Here is a 22,389-nt window from a genome sequence, read left to right on the forward strand (position 1 = left end):
GGAAGTCTTTCCTGCAGACAAGCTAGGAGCATTCTTACGAAGGACCACAGAAGTACTAGATCCTGCTAGGGATCGCTGAAAGAGGCAGGGAGAGAAAGAACTTTCGAGAGTAAGTGGATTCCTCCAAAGGACCTGTCCCCTAGCCCCAAAGACCTCCCCTCAGGAAGTTCCCCTTTTTTCCCCACAGTACCAGGCCTCTGGGGCCCAACAATGATGATGCCCCTGGGCTTCTTTCCTATTTCCCCAACCGTTAAGACCTCTTAAGCAGTCCCCGCTTCCGGCTCTCGGGACGAGGCCCAAGGGCTTGGGGGCGGAGACTGAGGCGAAGGGGCGGGGCTGCACGTCTACGCACGTCCCTGTTCGCTCTGTGGGGCGGGCTCAGCGGCGGAAGCGGCGCCGCCGCCGGGAGATCCTGTTCCGCTCGGAGGCCCGGCCCGGGCTGCGGGGTTGGCTACGGCTGGGGCTGGAGGAGGACGGTCGGTGGCTGACATGGAGCAGGTGGGTCCGGGGGAGGTCACTGGGGTCGGGTGGTACGAGGGCTGTGTCTTGCCAGCGGATTCCACCTCTCTGCCTAGTGTCCGTTGTTGGTTCCGTCCGACCCTTCCCACACCCTCGGCGTCCCAGGTTCCGCCCCCTTCCTCTGCTCGGCCTCGCTCCGCCCCACGCGGGGTTCTGGGGGCTCCGACGCAGACCCTCCTCGGCCCCGCCCACCCGAGAGCGCCCGGGGAGGGCGTCCGCGATTGTCCTCCCGAGCCTCGCTCTCCACTGTGAAGGGAGGGGCGAGGGACGAAATCTGGGTTTTAGGGGGCAGGAGTTGGATGTGGGCAGGGGTCAGGGTCTTTGAAAGAGGAAGAATATATACATTCCAGCAGGTATGCGTCTCGCTGTCATCCGGTCTACCCCAACTTCCTTTGAAAACGGCAGTGTATGACTTCCTGACATCAAAAGGGCCCTTTAAAGAATCTTTCTTGAGTTCTTAGAGGTGCATAACACCAGTGACACTCGTTCCTAATTGATATAATTGACACCCCGCCCCCTTTGGCGTCCTCCGCGTCAGCATCTCCTTATTTTCTTCCTACTGTTCTGACAGTAGAAGTACCGTTTCACATTCTCTTCTCCTGCCCAGCCCCCACTATACACTGAATTTTGATGGTCTCATCCACTCTCATGGCTTCAGCTTTACACCACCTAAAGGCCCAACAGGCGCTCAGATCGACTTCTTTCTTCAGCGCAGCCCCTCCTTGGCGCCCCAGACTTGGCCATCCAGCTACCAGTTGGACAGCTCCACTTCGGCTGGAGCTCACTTCAACTGGTCTCCTTCCCTGCAAGCGCGTTCTTCCTCTGCCATCCCATCCCAGCGAGAAACGGGAAATTATCTTACAGTTCCTCTTCTCCCTCAATTCCCACATCAGTGGGGTGACCCAGTCCGGCCAACTTCCTGAGCATGCTTCAAACCTGATCCTGTGCCTCCATCTCTTCTGTGACCACCTTGATGTGTTTGTCACCAGGATAACCGCAGTGGCTTGCTAGCAACCTCCAGTCGTGGCTGCCTGCAACCCAGACTCCAAACTAACTCTTGTGATCCTTTTAAAACACAAGTCTCATAGTGTTACTTCCTTGCTTAAAACCCTTTGTTGGCTTCTCATTGCTGTGGGGAAAAGGCTGATTCCCTAGCACTATTTACAGAGCTCTCTGGGTTCTGACCTCTTTCCTGCCAGTCTCCTATGTGCACCCTAAAGTCCAATAACATGCAGCTGCCTGCCCACACCTTGCAATTTTGTGTCTCCTTGCCTTTGCATACCAGCCCCTCTGTCTGGGAAGCCCCTTCTCTTCTCTGCCAGGCTACCTTCTACTTGTCCTTCTCAGTGCTCAGCTCAGACAGTGCCACCCCTGGGTAGACTTCCTTCCATCTACCCTGTCCAAGACTTAACACCAACCCCCTGTGTCCCTACAACACCCTGTCCGTAGTAGAACAGTGGTTGAGCAAACAGACTCTCGAATCAGACTTTGTGGGTTCTGACACTATTTTATGACTTAGATGAAGAAAGCGCCCCAGTTTCCTAATTTGTAAAATGGAGATAGCAGTGTGCCTACCTCATAGAGTTACTGTGAGGATTAAATGAAATTATGTGTAGGGCTTAAAATAGCATGTGAATGCTCAATAAATAAACCTTACCCGTTACTGCTTATATAAGAACATTCTAGAGCGGTGGTTATCATTTTTAATTTCTTAAATTGCTTGAGAACAGTTGATGTGGCTTACTTCTCATTCTGTTCCAGAACTCCAAAGCCTGGCTTTTTGTCAATAAATAAAATGCTGGGGTGGAGGGCATTGGGGGCAGGATCTGGATTTATTGAGTGAGGATTCAAGAATGGAAAAAACCCAGACCTGATGTTAGTCTGCTCAGGAAATGACTCGGGAAGTGAATGACTGTTACATGGCAAGCATTAATTCTAGAGAAATGTACACAGAGCTCTGGGAACCCATGGGGAGGAGGGCCAAGAATGGCTTCCCAGACGAGCAGACAATTAGTGAGGGACCTTAGAGCAAGAGGATGAAATTACCAAAGGGAGGTAGAGACCAGGGTGGACTCAGAGAATGGGTACCTGGCTCCCTTTCAGGGGGAGGGCTAAGGTGGGCAAGAGGGCAGAGGCAGCCTCCTCTGCTGAGGCTGGGGATTCCTTTTCTTGCTTGACCACAAGGAAGTGTCTCCTCGATTTAGGAGCCCGTGGGGACCATGCCCAGGAGAGGTGTGAAGGCCTGGTGCCTGGTGTTTGGGGCAGGCCCCCTGGGGTAGTCAGCTTGAAAGCCTGTGGGCTGGGCCTATGCTTTAGACCTGAATCTGGGCCTTTGCCTACCTGGAATGCTCATCTTCCTCGCCTGTGGTTGGTAGATGCGGATTCTTCAAGGCCTGGGTCAGATGGCTCCTCTCTTTGTGGCTTTCCCAACCTCACCCACTCCAACCTGGGTCAGATGCTTCTCTGAGAGCCCACAGTCCATTGTTTGTTCCTCACTGAAAGTGCTGATTACAGTATGGCACCGTGTTTTATTTATGTTAGCCTCTCTCACCAGACCCAGAACCCCTAAACATCTCCAGGGACTAGCACAGTATCTGACATGTTATAGGTTCTCAGTTCATATGCTGCATTAGACTGAGCTCTTGCACACCAAACTGGGGAGGAGGTGTGGGTGAGACCAAAAGTCCTGTGTATTTGGCAGCTCATACTTGTTCCATTGAGTGGTAGAGATTGTTGGCTCCATTTAACAGATGAGGAAGCTGAGACTCAGGGGAAGTCACTCAGCAGGAACTTCAAGAACTGTCTCTTGACTCCAGGTCTACAGCTGTCTCTGAGAAGCTGCCTCCAGGTCCCAGCCCCCAAAGGGGCAGCTGCCATGTCTATAGGACAGGGGACAAGCAAGGCATCCCATCTGACCAGTTGTGTATCCCTGTGAACCTTTTCTGGAGAGGGAAAGGCTGACCCTGGCTTTTGTCTGGTCAGAGCTGGTGCTGGGAGGGGTCTGTGCTGAACTCCTTTCTGCCTGTGGGACCTTCCCTTGAGTGGGCTGATAGGACTGAGATCTCTCCTGGAAGATGACTGGCCCTTTCCAGGCTGACCTTGAGAACTTGACCTCATTAGCTCCCAAGTTTTATCCAGTAGCACTAAGGGTGTGGTGGGGCCTGACTCACCAGCCCCTGAGTAGGCCAGGGCATCCCCGACATTCAACAGGGCCTGGCATGTGGACGGGGCAGGACAGCTGAGTAGATCTTAGCCTGCTAAGGTTTTCCAGTAAAGTGTACCATCAGAATGTCCGGGCTGGAGGGGGCACTGTGCGGTGATGAATGTAGTTTCTGTTTTGGCTCGACTCTTCCCCTTTCCACTTCCCCAGAAGGAAAGGAGAAATGGAGCCTGGTTTGTGTCCTCCTCTCCTTAAACTCTTCCTTCTCTAGAAGACTTCGCAAACTCTCTAGTGGTGGGACAGAGTGGGGGCCAATAAGCCAACTGTGCCAGGGCTGATGGCACAGGCCACTGAGCCCTGAAGTACAGTAGAGCCTAATATGTGCCATCCTGGGTCAGCTCTCTGCAGCCAGGCTCATCCTTCCGTCCAGCAGCACAGATGGGACCCTCAGTCTGGGCAGAGTGCCGTGTGTACATGCCTGGCCCAGGACACTGCCTCTAACACTGTCTCATGGTTCCTAATAGTAGTAATAGCTGCTGTTAATTAAGCATAGACACTTTGCGTGTGTTATTTCTAATCCTTTCAGTAGCTCTGTGAAGTGGTCTCTATACTATCCCCATTTTATAGATGAGGAAACTGAGGTTTAGAGAGACTGATTTACTCAAGGGCTCACAGCCTAATGAAGAATGGCTTTGGGCCTTTTTTTTTTTTTTTTTCCTTGAGAGCATGAGCAAGCAGGGGAGAGGCGCAGAGGAGGTGAGAGAGAGAATCTTTTTTTTTTCATTTTTAAAAATTTAATGTTTATTTATTTTTGAGACAGAGAGAGACAGAGCATGAATGGGGGAGGGGCAGAGAAAGAGGGAGACGCAGAATCCAAAGTAGGCTCCAGGCTCCCAGCTGTCAGCACAGAGCCCAACGCGGGGCTCGAACCTGTCAACCGTAAGATCTTGAGCCGAAGCCAGACGCTCAACTGACTGAGCCACTCAGGCGCCCCGAGAGAGAGAAAGAGAGCGAGAGAGAGAGGGAGGGAGGGAGGGAGGGAGGGAGGGAGGGAGGGAGAGGGAGAGAGAATCTTAAGCAGGCTCCATGCACAGCACAGAGCCCGAGGCAGGACTTGATCTAATGACCCTGGGATCATGACCTGAGCTGAAATCAAGGGTCAGACGCTCAACTGACTGAGCCACTCAGGTGCCCCAAGAATGGCCTTGGGCTTTTTTTTTTTTTTTTTTAATTTTTTTTTCAACGTTTTTTATTTATTTTTGGGACAGAGAGAGACAGAGCATGAACGGGGGAGGGGCAGAGAGAGAGGGAGACACAGAATCGGAAACAGGCTCCAGGCTCCGAGCCATCAGCCCAGAGCCTCACGCGGGGCTCGAACTCACAGACCGCGAGATCGTGACCTGGCTGAAGTCGGACGCTTAACCGACTGTGCCACCCAGGCGCCCCTGGCCTTGGGCTTTTGACTCCAGGTCTGATGCTCAGTCCCCAGACTCATGCCCTTTCACCTGTTCCAGGGTGGGCATTACAGACTCACAGATCAGTTAACTTCTTAGACATGTACCATGGCAAAACACTGTGACCCAGGCCTAAAGCATTCAAGAAAAATGACTTTGAGGCTCAAGTCTAGCTGTTTGATAAGGAAAGTACTGAGCCAGAGTCCTGAGAGCTGGGGTTGGGGAAGCCTGGAGGGTGAGGGAGAGCTGGGGTGGGAAAGCCCGGGGGTGAAGTCATTCCAGAATGAGAAAACACGGAAGGGAGACCTGCCGGCCATGGTGTGTCCTGGGAGCAGCCAGTGGTCAGGAAAGTGTCAGGGGAAGGGGACAGGGATCAACCCCCATAGCAAGAGGAGGACTGGAGTCTTTCTAAGGGAGCACATCCTTTCTTCTTGACCTTTACTATCCAAGGAACTTAGCTCACCTCCAGCCTTTTCCCTGAAAGTTGGTGTCCAGGGTGCCAGTTCCCCTTGCCTGCTGGTGGAGAGGGTGCCTGGACTCTTAAGTGGGCTGAGACACCAGCAGAGGGTGGAGTCAAGCTCCAGGAGAAACAGTCTGGACCAGAAGGGGCTGCTCCTTCAGGGCTCGGTGTGACTGTGTACCTGTGCACCTGTGCTCACACCCCTGTAGGGAAAGGTGTAAATAGCCGTTCAGCACATTTCCTGAATGTCTTCTGTGAGCCTGGTGCCATTCTGGGTGCTGGGCACACAGCATTGAGCAAAGTATGGAGTTTCTGCCCTTGTGCAGTTTGTATTCTGGTGGGAGGAGACAGGCAGTGAACCCAGACCAGTAACCTATAATATGTCTAGGGTGATAAGCGCTGTGAAGAAGAGTAAATTAGGGTAAGAGGATGAAGGGTGGGGGGCTGTAGGGGAGGAGCTGCAGACAGGACAGCAGGTGCAAGGATTCTGGGGTGCGAGCATGCTTGAGGTATCCAAGGAACAGAGAGGGGCCAGTGTGGCTGGACCAGAGGGTTCAGGGGAATAGACCAGGGGAAGAGGGAACTTGTAGGCCAGGATGGAGACTTTGGCCTTTACTCAGGGTGAACTGGAAGCCATCGAAGGTTTGGGGCATTGGGGAGGTCTGGTCTGACTTTTACCACGATCCCTCTGGCTGCTGTGTTGAGAACAGACCTGGGATGAGGACAAGGAAGTGGTCAGGAAGCTGTGGCAGATGAGGGGTGATGGTTAGGACAGGGTGACAGTAGTGGTAGTGGTGAACAGTGGGCAGATACTGGATGGATTTTGAAGGAAGAGCCAATAGGATTTGCTGATGGTTTGGATGTGGAGGGGAGGGTGCCGGGTTCTCCACAAGCCCTCACTGGTTGGTCATAAAGTTCTTCGGGGTCTTTTGACACCTGGCTTCCCGGCCAGCAGAGACCCCGGGGTCAGCTCTACCCCATCCTGGCTGGGGGACTGTGGGCAGGCCTCTGCAACCTTCTGCCTCCTCCAACTCCTCATCTTTACAGCTCCTGGTGGGGAGTGTGACGAGTAAAGGAGGGGTGGCTGCAGGGTGCCATCACAGGCCAGTGCTAGGCCAGATTTATTTCTTATGTGCTGGCTCATCAGGATGGTCTGCAGTCCTGTTTGATCTGCTATCCTGGCCTCCCTGAACCAGCTCCCTCCCAGGCTGGCCAGTGGCAGGACACAGGCTAGGGCAACTCTCTTCCACACCCAGAGCCTTGGCCTCCTGCCTGTCTATGGATTCTCCACTAACCTGGGCATTACATGGGGAACTTGACCCAGAACAGCCCCAGTTCCGGCTTAAAGCCATCTCATGGAGGCTGTCAGAGCTCAAGACTGTGTCTTCCTCTAAAGAAGAGGCAGGGATGTCATACTAGTTAATCCTTATGCAGTGATCTTTCTGTGTCAGGCACTGTCCTAGGCCATTGCATTGAACAAGTCACGTAATCCTTTTAATGCCTGTAAGAAGTAGGTGCTGTTGTTATCCCCACTTCACATAGGAGAAAACTAAGGCGCAGAGACGTCCGGGGATGGTAAAGCAGGAATCCAGGGTTTGAAACTTCTCTAAGCTTGGAGTCCAGTCCTTTCTCAGCCTTACTGATTCCTCCTGATTTGTGTGGAGAAAGGGACTCCACTGGGAAGCCTCCATGGAGAGTGGGGGCTAGTGTTCATATTTCCTGAGGAATATGGGGTGAGGGAGGTGTTGAGAGCCTGTGTCCACTGTCCCATCGGCCTCAAGAGAAGGTTTGGAGAAGCCACACTGCCCAGAAATGTGGGTCATTTCTGGATAGAGATGAGACTTGGTCTTCCTTCCCCGGGGCCACAGAGCATAGCTTTGTGGAATAAGCTCTCACTGGGCCTGGTACAGCTTGGCCAGGCCACTGTTGGAGGTCAGGGCTTGGGAAAGGGCAAGGAAACTCAGATGGCAGTGGTGGCAGTGGCTAACGTCTAATGAGCATTTACTCTGTGGAGCCAGACACCGTTCTGGGCACTTCGTGTGCATCACTGTGTCCTTTGATGCCCCCGATAGCCCAGGGTCAAGACCATTGTCCCCAGTTTCCAGATGTAGCCTCTGAGGCTTGTACAGTGAATAAGTGGCATTGCTCAAATTGAAGACTTGCCTTGGCCAGGAAACGCCAGCCAGGAACTGCAGGCAGTCCGGGTTTTGAGCTCCAGAGAGGCGGCTGGAGCTTGTGGTCTGGGCTGTGACTGAGAGCTGGCAAGGACCTCATCTGTGCCTCTGTCCCCTAAGAACTATGGAAATGGGGATCTGGGGGTGACTGAAGGGACGGAGCTTGAAACTGCAGGGGGGACTGGGCACCACTGGCACTTCCTCAGAGAGCCTGTGCAGGGAGCAAGGACAGTCCCCCGCTTCCTGCCCCCGCCCCCAGCCTGGGAGTTCACCTTTGTCTGGAGCTGGAATGACTTGGCCCATTCTATGCACAGGTAGGGGACCCAGACTTTAGGCTTAAGAGAGCTTGCTCTGGGTCACCTTTGAGAGGACTTGTAGAGCTCACATTTGAACCCAGGCCTTTTGGGTGATTTCATTACATGTCGCTGTAGTGTATAAGCACCCTCCCCCCGCCCCCGACTTTTCCTTTTACCTGAATGACCTTGCCAGCTACTTGTTCCGTCTCAGCCACCACTGACCAAGCACCTACCATACTTCTGACACTTCTAGAAATGCCAGCCCTAGGACTAGGTAGTAATTATCGTTGCTTTTTTTTATTGTGGTAAAATATACATAACATAAAATCTACCATTTGAATCATTTTAGGATATAGTTCTAAGGCATTAAATATATTAACATTGCCTTTATTTAATGCAGCTGAAGAAACGGAGTGTCAGGACAGTTACATTTGCTCCAGGTTGCACAGCTTCTAAAGGCAGACTGAGATTTGAACCCTGACCTCAGGGTCCAGCTTTCTTTCCATGATGTCAGCTGCCTGCCGTTGTCTGTCCTGAGTCTGGGACCCTACCCAAAAGCTCCTCGTTCAGTCTGGCCAATACTGGCATTTCCTAGGGTAAGAGAAGGCCTGGCAGGCCCTGGGGGCCGTGCCTGCCCCTCCCCTTTGCCTCAGGAGCTGCAAGAACTGAAGTAATCCACTGTGCCCAGTGGCCTGCCTCTTCCCCTCACCCCTCCTTCCCTTACCGGGGATGATAAAGCCTCCCATTTCCTTGCCCCGGTGCCCAAGCCTTAGCAGCTCCGCTTCCCCTAAAACACACAATGGGTGAGTGTCAAGTCTGCTCTGTCCGTCCCGGACGGACTTCTTCACGCCATAACGTGCCGCTCCACTCCAGACACCTTTGCAGGCACGTGGGCGGGGCAGGGAGCAAGGACAGCAGAGGTGACCGCGGAGGCTGGGCTCGGCAGGGGCTGCTGCTCCCATGGGCCTGGGCGGCAGCCGTGCTGTCTCTGGCCCACGGCACTCATTCCTGCCTCCCCCTCATCAGGACGGTGGGCACGGCGGTGTGGGGGAGGCCAGGCCTCACTGTTCCGCTCGCAGCTGCCACCTTCCACCCGCAGGGCCGGGGGGCAGAGAACAGTGCTTTGGGGACCGTTAAGGGCAGTTCCAGGCCAAGATGGTTTTCACCTCTTGGACTGGCAGGCAGTCTGACGGAGCTCAAAGATCTTTTGAAGTCATCTGAGTGGGCGGTTTTCAAACTGCGCCCAAGGAGGTGCCTCCAGGGTGACCCAGGAAAGGCTGCCAAGTGAGGCTCTCTGTGGCACCTTCTGTGGCAGGACCTGTAACAGTCTGTTTTTATCTTTCTTGTTTATTAAGGTTCCAAGTAGGGTTTTCTTTTCTTTTTTCTTTTTTTCTTAAGTTTCTCTTGCTTGAAGAAGGGGTTTAAAAAAATCACTGACTTTTTCCCTCAGGTAACGCAGCAGGGGCTTGTGAGGACTTGCTCAGTTACTCGGGGTCAATGGCTGTCCCAAGAGTGGGGCTCAGGTCTTCATTCCCGACTGGTGCTCCTTCTACTCTACTTTGGACTCTGAGCAGCTTTCGTAGGGGAGGGTGACGTAGAAGCCCCCTGTCTCTGCCTCTTGGCTGGCTGCCCCCAGCCCTGCTTCAGAGGCCCCGTGCTTGGCTCCCACACTCCCCTGTGTCTGCAGCTCTCCCGGCCTCCCCCAACACCTGTGCTCTCAGCCCCCATCTGTGTCTCTTGCTTCAACAAGGATGTCTGCGTGTGTGAGTGTCGGTGCTGTTGCCGCTCCAGTGGCATCTCACACCACACTGCCACCACCCGAGTCCTGTCCCCAAGGAGGGAGGGAGAAAGCCGGGGGGGATGCCAGACAGACTCGGGAGCAGCTGGGAATAGGGAAGCCACAGCACCCTGCAGTGACTCAAGAAGAGGGAGAGGAGGGGCGCCTGGGTGGCTCAGTCGGTTAAGCATCCGACTTCGGCTCAGGTCATGATCTCGCGGTCCGTGAGTTCGAGCCCCGCGTCGGGCTCTGTGCTGACAGCTCAGAGCCCGGAGCCTGTTTCAGATTCTGTGCCTCCCTCTCTCTCTGGCCCTCCCCCGTTCATGCTCTGTCTCTCTCTGTCTCAAAAAAAAAAAACAAAAAAAAAAAAACAAAAAAAAAACACACACAAAAAAACAAAAAAAAACCGTTAAAAAAAAAAAAAAGAAGAGGGAGAGGAGCAGATAGGGAAGACGAGACACACACACACACACACACACACACACACACACACACACACAGGCGGAAAGGGAGACTTTCAAGGGAGACTGAGGTGATGGTGGTGGAGAGAGACAGACGGGAGAGACTTAGAGAGGAAGACCCAGAAAGATAGACATGAAGTGGGGAGATGGGGGCTGGCACAGAGACACAAAGACAGAAAAGTAGTTTATGAGAGAGACAGGAAGGAAGGAGGAAGAGAGATGGAGACAGGTCTGGCAGCAGACAAGAGGGCTTTTAGACACCAGGAAATGTCACCTGCCCTGGAGCTGCGGCCCTGTCATGGTGAGAGATGCGCTGAGCATTCAGTCTGGCACCAGGTCCGGTGGATGGATGTTGGGGATAGGTGTCATTGCCGGCGGCCTGTCACATCCCTCTCTTACTGCGTCCTGCCAGAGCTAGGCCCAGCTTTCCTTCAGTACCAGATGAGCTGGGCACGGCAACCCCAGTAGTATGGTATCAGGGGTGGCCTTGGGCCGGGTGCCTCTGCTGAGAACAGTCAGCTCCTGTCCATTGGGGCTTGCACAGAGGCAGAGGGATGGACAAAGTGGCTTGGTCAGAGTCTCCTCCCTGTCGCAAATGGGGAGCTTGTTTGGGACCTGATAGATTGAGGGCCCCGGCCAGTAGTAGACATAACAGAGGTATGAAATGATAACAGATTAGGGGGGAGACTGGTTAGATCTTGCCGTCCCAGGATCAGAGACCAATATCTAGGGTTCCCCTGTCGCTGGCCCCCAAACCTGCCCCCTGGTGCTGGCATGAGAGAAGATTCAGGGAGACTCTGATGGAGCAGCAGAAGTGTAAGGCACCGACCATGCTGTGCGCCCTGCCCAGGCAACAGGACCTCTTCAGGCTCCTTGCCAGCACGTTGGTGGAGTAGAGACCTTGGGTCTGGGGGCCGTGTGGCAGGGAGGGAGTGCTCCGAGGCCCTCTGCCTCTAGCATTCGTAAGGATTTCAGCTCCATGGTCACACAGACAGGTAAGGGGTGGGTCCATTCACCCTTCAGTCTTGGCTGCCTTACCTGTAATGTGGAAGGACCCATCCTGCCCCGTGTGGGCATGAAACACAACCGAGGGCACAGTGTTCTGTAGGCAGTGGAGTTCTGGCCTAGCCTTGGGCAGTGGCTGGTTCTTCCCCTTTTCAGGATTTGCCCCATTTCTCTGCTGCGTAGCATGGAGCTGAGGACCAGGAGACCCCCTGGAGCCCCCATTTGTTCAGCAGCCAGTCTAGCATCCACTGGGTGCCAGGCTTCGTGCTAGGCGCCAGGAGACAGCAATTACCAGTCAGGTGAAAGCCCCGTACCTGTAGGGTTTGTAAAACAATAAGACCATTTTAGGTAGTGAAGCCGAGTTCACGGAGGGAAGAATGTGAAGCCCCGTAACAGGACAAGACACTGTGACTGGGGGAAGGAGGGTGCGGGCTCTGAGGAGAGGTCTTTTGAGCTGCTTCTTGGAAGGACTGGGGAAGGGAGAGCTAGGTCCAAGGCCCCAGGCAGGACCAGGCTGCCACATCGAGGGACCTAAAAGAAGGCCAGGGTGGCGCTGGGGGTGAGCCCTGCCTGCCTTGTGCGAGGAGCCATTGGAAGAGCTGGCAGGGCCTGGACTGGAGGGCTCGGGGAATGGCAGGGTGTGATCAGTGTTCGGAAAGCCTTTCTCTGGCTGTGCAAGAAGTGTTGTTACAGGGTGAGAGAGGCAGCCTGGAGACTCGCCCGCTAGGCTAGTTGTAATGGCCAGGCCAGAGGATGGTGGTTGGGCCTGACATGGGGGTGGTGGGGTGGAGCTAGAGAGAAGGGACCAAGATGTCCTTTCTCCATACCCGCTGTCCCAGTGCAGAGCACTCGGAGACGGAGACACTGCTCTAGGAAGTCCCTCCCAGTTGCCATGGATTAGGGGGTGGGAGGGTAGGGCTGGCTGCTGGGAGGGAATGTGGCTTTGTGCTTGGCAAACAAAGAACAGAGCTTGGGGCCCTCTTCTCCTGGGGGTGGGGGCAGGCCGAGAGGCTGTTGACAGGACCGGAGGCTGAACCACAGGGCTGGGCTTGGCAGGAGCAGGCTGTGCCCTCAAGCAGCGGGGAGGACCCCAGAGCCCTCCAAGGGTGAACCGTGGGGCCGCTGGGCTTTACCGGGGGTTGGTGAGGAGGGCCGAGAGAGAGGGATGCTCAAATCCCTCCAGCCCAGAAGTGGGGCTGCAGGAGAGAATTTGGGCTGGGAGGGCCCCGGGCTGCCAGGGGGTTGAGATGTGAGAGGGGGCAGATGTGTTTGGGAGCAGACGGGGTCCCTGGGGCTGTGCGTGAAGGGATGAAGGAGGTTAATGGGACCTCCACGCCCCTGACACGAGACACGCGTGACCTGACCCAGCTGCCCTGCTTCTCCCCAGCCTTGCAGCTGAGGCCCCGCCTTCCCCACCTTGAGGTGGGGGCCCACCAGGATGAACAGACTGTCTGGGGAGCTGGCCCGTGACTTGGAGCGCAGCCTGCCGGCCGTGGCCTCCCTCAGCTCATCACTGTCCCACTCCCAGGGCCTCTCCTCCCACTTCCTCCCCCCACCTCCAGAGAAGCGCCGAGCCATCTCTGATGTCCGCCGCACCTTCTGTCTCTTTGTCACCTTCGACCTGCTCTTCATCTCCCTGCTCTGGATCATTGAGCTGAACGTGAGTGGGGCCAAGGCTGGGGCGGGGGTCATCCGGGCCGTAGCTGCTGCACCAGCTGTCTGGGAGGGTTGCCTCTCTGGCAGGACAGATTTCCAGGTAAGATGAAGAACAGGAAGATCAGAATAGCTGGGAGCTCAGAGGGCTTGAGTCATTTGTCTAGGCTCTCTCGGCAAGTATGCGAAGGAGGGCAGCATTTGAACCGAGACCCTCAGGCTGCAGAGTTCACACTCTCCACCTCCGTGCCAACCTGCCCTCTAGTGGAGACTCTTGAGAAAGGAGGAAACAGCCCAGTGGACTCTGGTTGGACTATTGAAACCTTTGTCTTTTTTTTGCCCTATGTTGCTCTCTGGCTCCATTCATTCATTCATTCATTCAACAAACATTTTTCAAAGCCCTGTTGTATCCTAGGCACTGTGCTGAAGGCAGGGGGTACGGTGGGGGAGCAAACCAGTAAAAACTCCCAGTTCTCAATGGTTCCTAGCTCTCTCTCCATTTTGGACACTCCTCCGGTGCCCCCCAGTTTGGCCTCTCCAGGCTGGTGAGATGCCACTTAGCAGCCTGGAGATGGAGCTGCCTCTCAGTGCCGGGTCCTTACCCTCCTCCCCCTGGGCAGTGCTTGGCCAGCTTTGTGGGACCTGATCTCCAGGCACCAACAGGGTAGAGCAGGCCCCAACCACAGAGGCAGGAGCTGTGGGAGCAAAGCATCCCAGGCTCAGTCAGTCCTGGCTCCCCCTCTGTATTCACTGTGGGACCTCAGCAGGGGACTCCGCCTCTCTGAGCCTTCCCTTGTTTTCCTTCTGCAGAATGGGTCAGAGTTCAGGATGGCAGGTGCCCTTTCTCCAGGTCTCAGGCTCAGTGATAGAAAAAGGATGACTTTGTTGATAGAAGTGAGGAGTTTGGGGAAGGGGCTGGTTTAGAGGTGGAGAGGACAAATTTGATTCTGGGTGTGTGGAGCTGGAGGGCTCTGAGGGTGACTGTCCTTTGTGCACAGAGATGAACTGGCACCTTCAACAAGATTGAGCCCTGGGGGATGTTAAGGACCATCCTGCCAATGAAAAAGCAGAGGCCAGCAAGGTCCAGAGCCATTTGAAGAGCTTCTGAGGTCTTAGGCATTCTTCTTTTTGAAGGTCCCATCCAGCATCAAAGCAAGCACTAAAATTCACCCACAGCCTTCATTCAAAATATATTTTTTTTCCGGAAACAGCCAAAAAATTTTTTGTAATTTTACTTTTGAAATCACCTAGATGTACTGGCTATAATAGCTCAGCAGTCATTATACATACTTGGGAATTCTTGCAGAACAAGAAAAAAATCTAATCTCAAAATTGTTTTCAAACATAATGAAAAGTTCAGAATGCTGGACTGTAACCATTAGTGGAGTTAGCCATAATGTTTCACTTGGTAGACACTTATTTAAAAATTGGATAATTTTCGGTTTTGTAGTTTTATTTTCCTGGTTTAGAGCATATATATTTTTAGTTTTCTAACAGACTGGGTGTTGCGCGTTGGATGTAAGGACCCCAGGAGGGTTGCAACACCCATGCGAGGTCTCGTAGCCAGAGACTGGCAGGGGCTGGAACTCAGGTCCCCCGAGTCAGGATGCCCTCAGCTTCTGTGCATGCCCAGGCAGAGGGAGAGCTGTGAGGGACGGTGACTGTTAGGGGTCAGAGGGGCTATGGGGCCCAAGAGGGAGCAGTCTGAGGAGGAAGAGGAAGAGGAAGACCAAGCTGTGGTGGGGTTGGGTGGGATGTCAGGTGTGAGGGGTGGTGTGTGAGACTCCATGAGGCTCAGGGTGGTCTTGAGATAGAGGCACATGGTGGAGATGTGCAGGGGCCTTCAAGTGTTATTGAGGCGGCTGCCCAGACTACTGGCTCCTGCTCTAAGCATCAGAGTCACCTGGGAACTGTATGAAAATTCCAGATGCTCAGCTAAGTCTGAGATTCAGTGGCCTGAACATCTGTATCTTTAATAAGTCTCCCTACTTCAATTTGGATCATCTGCCAGAGATTAGGAACTCCAGTCTAGGTGGTCATGAAGGGTCTTCACCTTCCAGGCTCTTGGGTTCCACTCCCCGGAGTCCCCTTCTGTCCTCCGTCCTCCAGGGGGCTGGCACTCCATTCCTCCTGAGAAGTCGGGCTGTGGTCTGGCTCTCAGTGTCCATCCACATCCTCTCCCTCCCCAGCCAAAGTATCAGGATTCCCCTTGAAAATGTGTGGGTGACTAAGGCAGGGACAGGGGTGAGGACCAGTCTGCTCACTCCCGTCTCCGTTGCTGGGCATCCTCTCCAGCACCATGATGGATTTTGCCCATGAAGCACAAACCGAATCAGTTGATTTGCCACCTGGGGCTCCGTCTGACACCGCTGCTCACCCCCGGTCCCCACCGCCCCAGATGGATGGTTGCCTGGGAAGATGGAGCCCCATAGTGGTGAGAGGGAGATGAGATTCTGTGAGAGGCAGGCTCCCAGCGCCCAGTCTACCAGCCCTACCTGCCTGCACAGGGCCTGTAGCCTCCCCTACACAGCCCTGGAGCCTCCAAGACTCCCCCTCCCTGCACACCGTGCCCTCGAATGTCATTGCTGGAGCCAGGCCCTGCGTGTCTAGGTTGCCTGGCGCTTGGAGGAATGAATGATGTTAGTTTGGCTGAGCTCCCTTGGTGTTTCGGGGCCCTCCTTGGGCAGTGGCTCAGCATCTCCAGGTTCCACACTCCCCCGTCTCCTCCCCATCCTCAGAGGTGAGGGCACCCCTGGGGACTTGTTTCTGCCTGTAGAGCTGTTCATATCTCCCTCTTCCAGACCAACACAGGCATCCAGAAGAACCTGGAGCAGGAGATCATCCACTACAACTTTAAAACTTCCTTCTTTGACATCTTTGTGAGTGGACTTAGGGGGTCCTGGGGGCAGAGATGACACAGGGACAGGACTCCCTGGCTGGCTTCTCTTCTCTCTGCAACACACACTCTAATCTGAGCAAGGAGACTTGGCTCCCATCCTCAGGGAGCTCTCAATATTCAGAAAGTTCCCAAACAAGGCTCTCCCTTCAGAGAGCCCCAGCGTAAAGGGGAAGAGTAGACCCCTGTCTAAGAAGGTCACATCCAAGTCGTCCCCAGAGAAACACTGACTCAACCATTCTCTGCCAAGGCATGCATGCCCATGTAGAGGGAACCTGGGGGAGGTCAGCCTTGGGCAGGGGGAAGGGCAGTGGCTTGCCGGTGATGGCTTGTGTCCTGCCCCCCCCCCCCCAGGTTCTGGCCTTCTTCCGCTTCTCGGGACTGCTCCTGGGCTATGCTGTGCTGCGGCTCCGGCACTGGTGGGTGATTGCGGTAAGACGCCACTTTCCCCGCAGCTTTCAGGCTCTGGTGGGGCTGTTGCAAGGGATGGTATGGAGGAGGACTCACCCCCCAGCCTGTTTGCCCTCTCTCCCTCCTTCCTCCCCTGGGCAGGTCACCACACTGGTGTCCAGTGCATTCCTCATTGTCAAGGTCATCCTCTCTGAGGTTAGTAGCTCAGGGTCTGGCTGGTCTGGTGGGTTTCTAGCCTGGGGGATGGGCTTCTCCTAAGAAGGGACCCTTTCTCTGATTTTGGGTGTCTGTCTCTGTTGTCAGGGTGGGGTGAGGGGGAATCGTGTCCTTTGGTAGTTCCAAGGAATCCTCATCACTGGCTTCTTCCACCTGCCCCTCTACAACCCCAAGAACAAAAAGTCCTTCTGCCAGCCTAACCTCAGTTTATCCTGCTGCAGAATTCATTAATCTGTCTCAGAGGTGTGTGCCGCAGAGGTCCCCAAGCAGCTGGTCCAGGAATGGGGTGTATGCCAGAGTTACTAGCCCCAAGAGGGGACTCTGGGCTTTGGGCGACCCCCCTACCGTGGAGCTCAGCCCCGTCCTTCCACAGCTGCTCAGCAAAGGGGCATTCGGCTACCTGCTCCCTATCGTCTCCTTTGTCCTTGCCTGGTTGGAGACCTGGTTCCTTGACTTCAAAGTCCTACCACAGGAGGCTGAGGAGGAGCGATGTGAGTGCTGGGGGAAGGGGTGCAGTGAGGGTCATCATAGCCCTAAGAGAGGAGACTTTCAGGCATGAGAGCCAGTTCTGAGCTACCTTGCCAGCTCTGAACAGCCTCCAAGAGCCTAAAGATGAGCTTGGAGTTGGGGGGACCCCAGGCTGCTAAGGCATGACTGCCCTTGTTTTGGGACAATGGCTGCCCATGTCTGCTCCCCCAGGGTATCTTGCTGCCCAGGCTGCTGTCGCCCGAGGACCCCTGCTCTTCTCTGGCGCTCTATCCGAGGGCCAGTTCTATTCACCCCCAGAATCCTTTGCAGGTGAGGGCTGGTGGATGGGGAACTGCTTTCAGGGAGGGTCTTTATGAGGAGTGGGTTGGCTAGGTTCCTTCTGTTCCCTTCTATTGGCTCTCTGGGGAAAGTGAGCAACCTTCTTCTACACGTACTTCTGTCCTTCCCGCAACGCAACGTTGCACTTATGCCCGAACCCCACTATGTCCCCACAGTCTGTCCCCACACCTTCTTAAAGTCTCTGTGCTTGTTTTCTGCAGGGTCTGACAACGAGTCAGATGAAGACCTTGGGAAGAAAATCTTCTCTGCCCAGGTATTTGGCTGCCCACCTCGCCTGACCTTTGGAGTGGGCACCTCGGAGAAGGGCCAGTGCTGGGCTCAGCCAGGGTGGGCAGGGCCTTCCCAGCAGAGCATGGACCTCAGGCAGCCCAAATGCCAGTCGTCGTGCACCTGCGTGTCTGGCTCACCGTCAGTCAGGCCCACCGGTCTGCCTCATACCTGGGGCCCGGAGGCGAGCAGCCACAGCACCTGGGGGACCCCACAGGGCCCGAGAGACCACCCAGACTCCATGTGTGTGGAGTATCTAGAGAAAGAACTGGCCACGAACAAGGTAGGGTATGGGCCTCAGGCTGACCCCTCCATGCCTTTCATCCCTGGCCAGGAACGGGAGTACATCCATCAGGGCAAGGAGGCCATGGCGGTGGTGGACCAGATCTTGGCCCAGGAGGAGAACTGGAAGTTTGAGAAGAACAATGTAAGAAACTTCTCTCCCACCTAACCTGCTCATGTGTGTTGAGAGTTTTGCTTGCTTTTCTGAGGCCTGAGAAGCCCTCAAAATTGCACAGTTTGGAACCGTATTCCTGCATCAGGAGTGGGGGCTGGGCCCTGGGGTCACCACCTGGCAGGAGGTTGGGCTGGGTTGGATGTTTCCACTGCCCCCTCCCCCTGCTCGTGGCCCCACGCCCATCCTCAGCTCCCTGCTGCTCTCCTCACTCAGCTCTGGCTTTGAAGGGGAAGCCAGGCTTCTGCCCTATGTCTGGTGTTTTGTTTCATGATCAAAACAACATTATCTAAAGAGATGGCAGGGAGCTTGGAAAAAGGGGGACCAGTCCCTCTCTCTGGCCAGTCCCTCTCAACAGCCCTGGCCAGCCTGGAGACACGGCTGTAGCTCTGCTTCTGTCCTTTAACTTGATATCAAAAGCCTTACTCCGCTCGTTGCTGGACATTTGTCAGAACCACTGTTTTTTAGTGGCTACTTGAATATCCCCAAACTCCCAGAGTTTTCTACCCTAAGCTGTTAAAAACCTGCCCTGTGGCCCATTCTTTTGCCGGTAGCCCACCCCCCCCGTGCCCTCCCCCATGCCCTCCACCCACCTCCCTGTCATGCTTCTGTCACTCCCACAGGAATATGGGGACACTGTGTATACCATTGAGGTTCCCTTTCATGGGAAGACATTCATCCTGAAGGTGAGTGAGGGAAGCAGGTGTGCTGGAGTGTCCTGGAGCCTCCTGCTCTAAGACTTCAGGAAGGGGCTTCCTGCCTTCTGGCAGGTTTCTCCCCACCGAGAGGGAGGGGCTGATGTGTCCAAGCACATCTGGCGCCACCCAGCCCTCTGCCCGCCCTGCCCCAGACCTTCCTGCCCTGCCCCGCGGAGCTGGTGTACCAGGAGGTGATCCTGCAGCCCGAGAGGATGGTGCTGTGGAACAAGACGGTGACTGCCTGCCAGGTGAGCCGAAGAACCGGGGGGGCCTGGCCTGGCTACCTCTCAGGGCAGAGGCAGAGCAACACGGCAGATTAGGGTGCAGTCATACCCCAGCACGACCAGTTACCCCTGGGGACCTGGGTCATGTCATGAACTGCTCTGTGCCTCAGCTTCCCGGTCTTTAAAATGGGTATGATGGTAACGGTGCCTCCTGGTGAGGGTCAGGAAGATGGAGAGGGAGCATGCAGAGAAAGCCCAGCCCAGGGCCTGGAAGTGGCTCTCCGTAAAGGGCCTGGGCAGAGAGGAGGCTGGTGTGGGGGTTCCCTGAGGTACTGGGATTTTCCTGGGCTGGGCCGTGCTTCACATCTCCCCTCACGGCCTTTAGATCCTGCAGCGAGTAGAGGACAACACCCTCATCTCCTACGATGTCTCTTCGGGGGCCGCGGGCGGGGTGGTCTCCCCGAGGTGAGTACCACCAAGCCCCTCCTCTAAGGCAGACCTCTTGCCCTTGGATCTTGGGCTTGGCTCCCTGCTTCCAGTCTAACACTCCTGCTCCCCAGGGACTTCGTGAACGTGCGGCGCATCGAGCGGCGCAGAGACCGATACCTGTCGTCGGGCATCGCCACTACCCACTGCGCCAAGCCCCCTACACACAAATATGTCAGGTGAGCCTTGCCTTGGCCAGGGTCACCCCAGCTGGCCCCTCCCCTGGTGACTGTGAGGACAGGGGAGGGTACAGTGTGTACAGCTGGGTGCTTTCTCCTGCTGAGGCCGCCTTCCTGTCCCCTGTCCTGCTGGGCTTTGCCCCACTCAGCCCCTAGTCCTGCTAATCTGCTCTGCCTCCTGGAGACGGGGGAGGATTAATGGCTGGAAGTACACCACCCAGGCCGGAGGGCAGCTCCGGGGATAGGGACCAGTCCCGGGGAAGGGAGCTGGGAGCCATGAGGTCGCGCCGGTCCAGGTGACCTGAGCAGAAGGTTCTGTGTTCTGGAGCTTGACCTTCCTACCTGAGTAGAGTTGGTCCCCGCTGCCTTGCCGGTCCCCAGAGTGCCCAGAAGTGCCCCCAGAGGAAGAGGAGTTTCAGTCTTCCTGCTGCCTGTTCCAAGGCATCCTCCAGTTCTCCTGCTGTCTATCCTTAGACCCCAGTGCTGCAGGTGGCCTCCTCCCCGATTCTCCGCTCTCCCCATCCTTCCTGGGCTTCCACAGAGAGCACTGTTGGTGGAGTATGAGGTTTGGCACACCAGACTCCTGGGTGATGAACAGGCTTATTTCCTCTCTGGGTGCTGACTTCCTTGTACGCGGAGTGAGCTTGGGAGTTCTCAGTGGAGCTGTGAGGGAAGTGACTGGTGACAGGACATGCCCTGCCCACTGCCAGGGAGGGCACCCCCTCCCAGAGCGCCCCCTCCTGACACCACCGCATTGCTCCCTGAGTGGGGCAGGGGTGAGAAATGCGAGCACAGCCCACCCCTCACAGCCGGAGCTGACCGAGAATCCCTGGACAGAGAAAATGACCACTGCCACTCGGGGTGCACAACATCGGCGTGCTGCAGGAGGATTCGAGTGTCCCCTGGTGGGGTAGAGGGCTGTATTCTGTAGCCTCTGGGACACCTGTTCTGGGCCCTGCTCAGGCAGAGTGGCAGTTGCTAGACCAGTAGCCTCCTTCCCTCTTTCACCCCAGTCCAGGATGGGCCAGGAATGGAGTGTGGAGTGGGGTCAGAGGCCTTGCCTGGCTCCAAGGTTCCCCCCCAATGGTGCTTTTCTCTTAGGGGAGAGAATGGTCCTGGGGGCTTCATCGTGCTCAAGTCGGCCAGTAACCCCCGAGTCTGCACCTTCATCTGGATCCTTAATACAGATCTCAAGGTGGGGTTGCTGAGGCCGCAAGACTGGCTAGGGTACAGTAGAGGGGACTTTGGTGGGGGACGTTGGGGTCTCCCATCCTGCTCAAGGCCTCACCTACACTGCCTCCTTAAGCTAAAATTTGGGGCAGGATCAAGATGGTCTCGTCCTGAGTCGCTGGAGGGCCTGTACCTCCCCTTACCTCTGACTCCAGAGGCCCCAAGGAGCAGTGGCTGCCTGCCAGGCCAGCCCCTCCTAGGTCTGTTTGTGTGGTTGGTGCCAGGACCCGGCACAGCGTGTTCTTCCTGCCGGGGGTGAGGGGTAGAGGGTGGCTTAGGCTGTGTTCCAGAGCTGCACCTGCACCTGCTGCTCTGGCCCAGGGTACCCCCCCAACCCCACCCCACCCCCCCCCCGCACTGGCGCATGTTGTTGAGAGGGGAGCCCCTGCTGCGGACAGGCCATCCTGGAACTTCTTCCCACCTCCCCCCAGGGCCGCCTGCCCCGGTACCTCATCCACCAGAGCCTCGCAGCCACCATGTTTGAGTTTGCCTTTCACCTGCGGCAGCGCATCGGAGAGCTGGGCGCCCGGGCATAACCGTGCCCCTCGCCACCCTGCAGGCCAGGGTCCTGTCACCACAGCCTTCAGAGCCAGAGAGGGGGCCAGTGGAGCTTCCCGCTGCCCACAGAAGACCTGGCCTCAAGCAGCGGGAAGAGGTTTCCTCCTGTGGCAGCACCTTGGCCCCAAGCTACCACCCTCCACCGTGCTTCACTGGACCTGGGAGCCATGGCTGTGAGCAGGTTGTGAGGTCAAGCATCTGGACTCCAGGGCCCTGCTGCTGAGGCGAGTGGGGTCTGTCCCGCTGATGTTTACACAGTGACTGTCCCTGCCTCCTGGAGGAAGATACCTGCGCTCCCCTACCTAGCCAGGGGCAGGATCTGGAATGGGAGCCTCAGACTTGATGGGGGAGGGCCACGGCCCTGAGCAGGACAGAGGCCGGGGCGGGCCTTGGCGCCAGTGTTAAGGTGCAGGAGCCCCTTCATCTGCCTGCTTTCTCACCACGGTTTTTTAGGATTATTTAAAGGGTCTGGGACCTTTTTCCATATGCACTTGTTGGGGAGCGGGTGGCAGGTAGGGGGGTGGGTGCTGGCAGTGAACTTCTGCCACTCCCGGTTTCTCTCCCTCCCCCAGGGTTCCTTGGGGACCTTTGTAATTTGAGCCAATTATTAAAAACAAACTCAAAAAAAAAAAAAAAGAAAAAGCAGCCCCTCCTGCCTGGCCTCTGGAAGGAAGAGAAGTGCAGCACTGTGGACAACACCCTCTCACACCCTTGCAGAGCCAGAGGGAGAGTGGAGCCACTGGGGACTCAGTTCCTGAACACCCCACTTTCCTGACCGGTCCAGCTGGACAGATAATTGGTCAGAGAAAAATGCTCCCCCCCCCCCCCCCAGCCAGGCCTCCTCTGAGGGAAAGTCAGGGGAAAATCTCCTGCCCAGGATCTGGGGGGAGGTAGGAGAGACCCCAGCAGCAAGCATGGCAGGCCTTGACTGTCCTTGGGGTCCCACAGCCGGCCTGGGGTGGGGCCCGGGCTCGTGGGTCACT

At 55.8% G+C, this 22,389-nt stretch overlaps 1 protein-coding gene across 2 annotated transcripts; it reads left to right on the forward strand.

The window, feature by feature from the left end:
- Positions 1 to 376: 376 nt before the first annotated feature.
- On the forward strand, positions 377 to 22,227 carry STARD3 (StAR related lipid transfer domain containing 3). 2 transcript variants are annotated; one of them, XM_042965807.1, is made up of 15 exons: positions 377 to 498; positions 12,694 to 12,966; positions 15,761 to 15,838; positions 16,210 to 16,287; positions 16,408 to 16,461; positions 16,856 to 16,973; positions 17,182 to 17,280; positions 17,511 to 17,563; positions 17,912 to 18,004; positions 18,655 to 18,717; positions 18,882 to 18,977; positions 19,339 to 19,418; positions 19,514 to 19,618; positions 20,720 to 20,813; positions 21,280 to 22,227. In XM_042965807.1, exons 2-15 carry the CDS (start codon positions 12,745 to 12,747, stop codon positions 21,382 to 21,384), a joined length of 1,338 nt encoding a protein of 445 aa, XP_042821741.1. In that variant the 5' UTR covers positions 377 to 498; positions 12,694 to 12,744; the 3' UTR covers positions 21,385 to 22,227. The 2 variants fall into 2 exon arrangements, with proteins under 2 accessions (XP_042821741.1, XP_042821742.1); XM_042965808.1 differs by lacking the exon at positions 15,761 to 15,838.
- The last annotated feature ends 162 nt before the right edge of the window (positions 22,228 to 22,389 follow it).

This window comes from Panthera tigris, chromosome E1 (assembly GCF_018350195.1).
Source record: "Panthera tigris isolate Pti1 chromosome E1, P.tigris_Pti1_mat1.1, whole genome shotgun sequence".
Classification (NCBI taxonomy): Eukaryota; Metazoa; Chordata; class Mammalia; order Carnivora; family Felidae; genus Panthera; species Panthera tigris.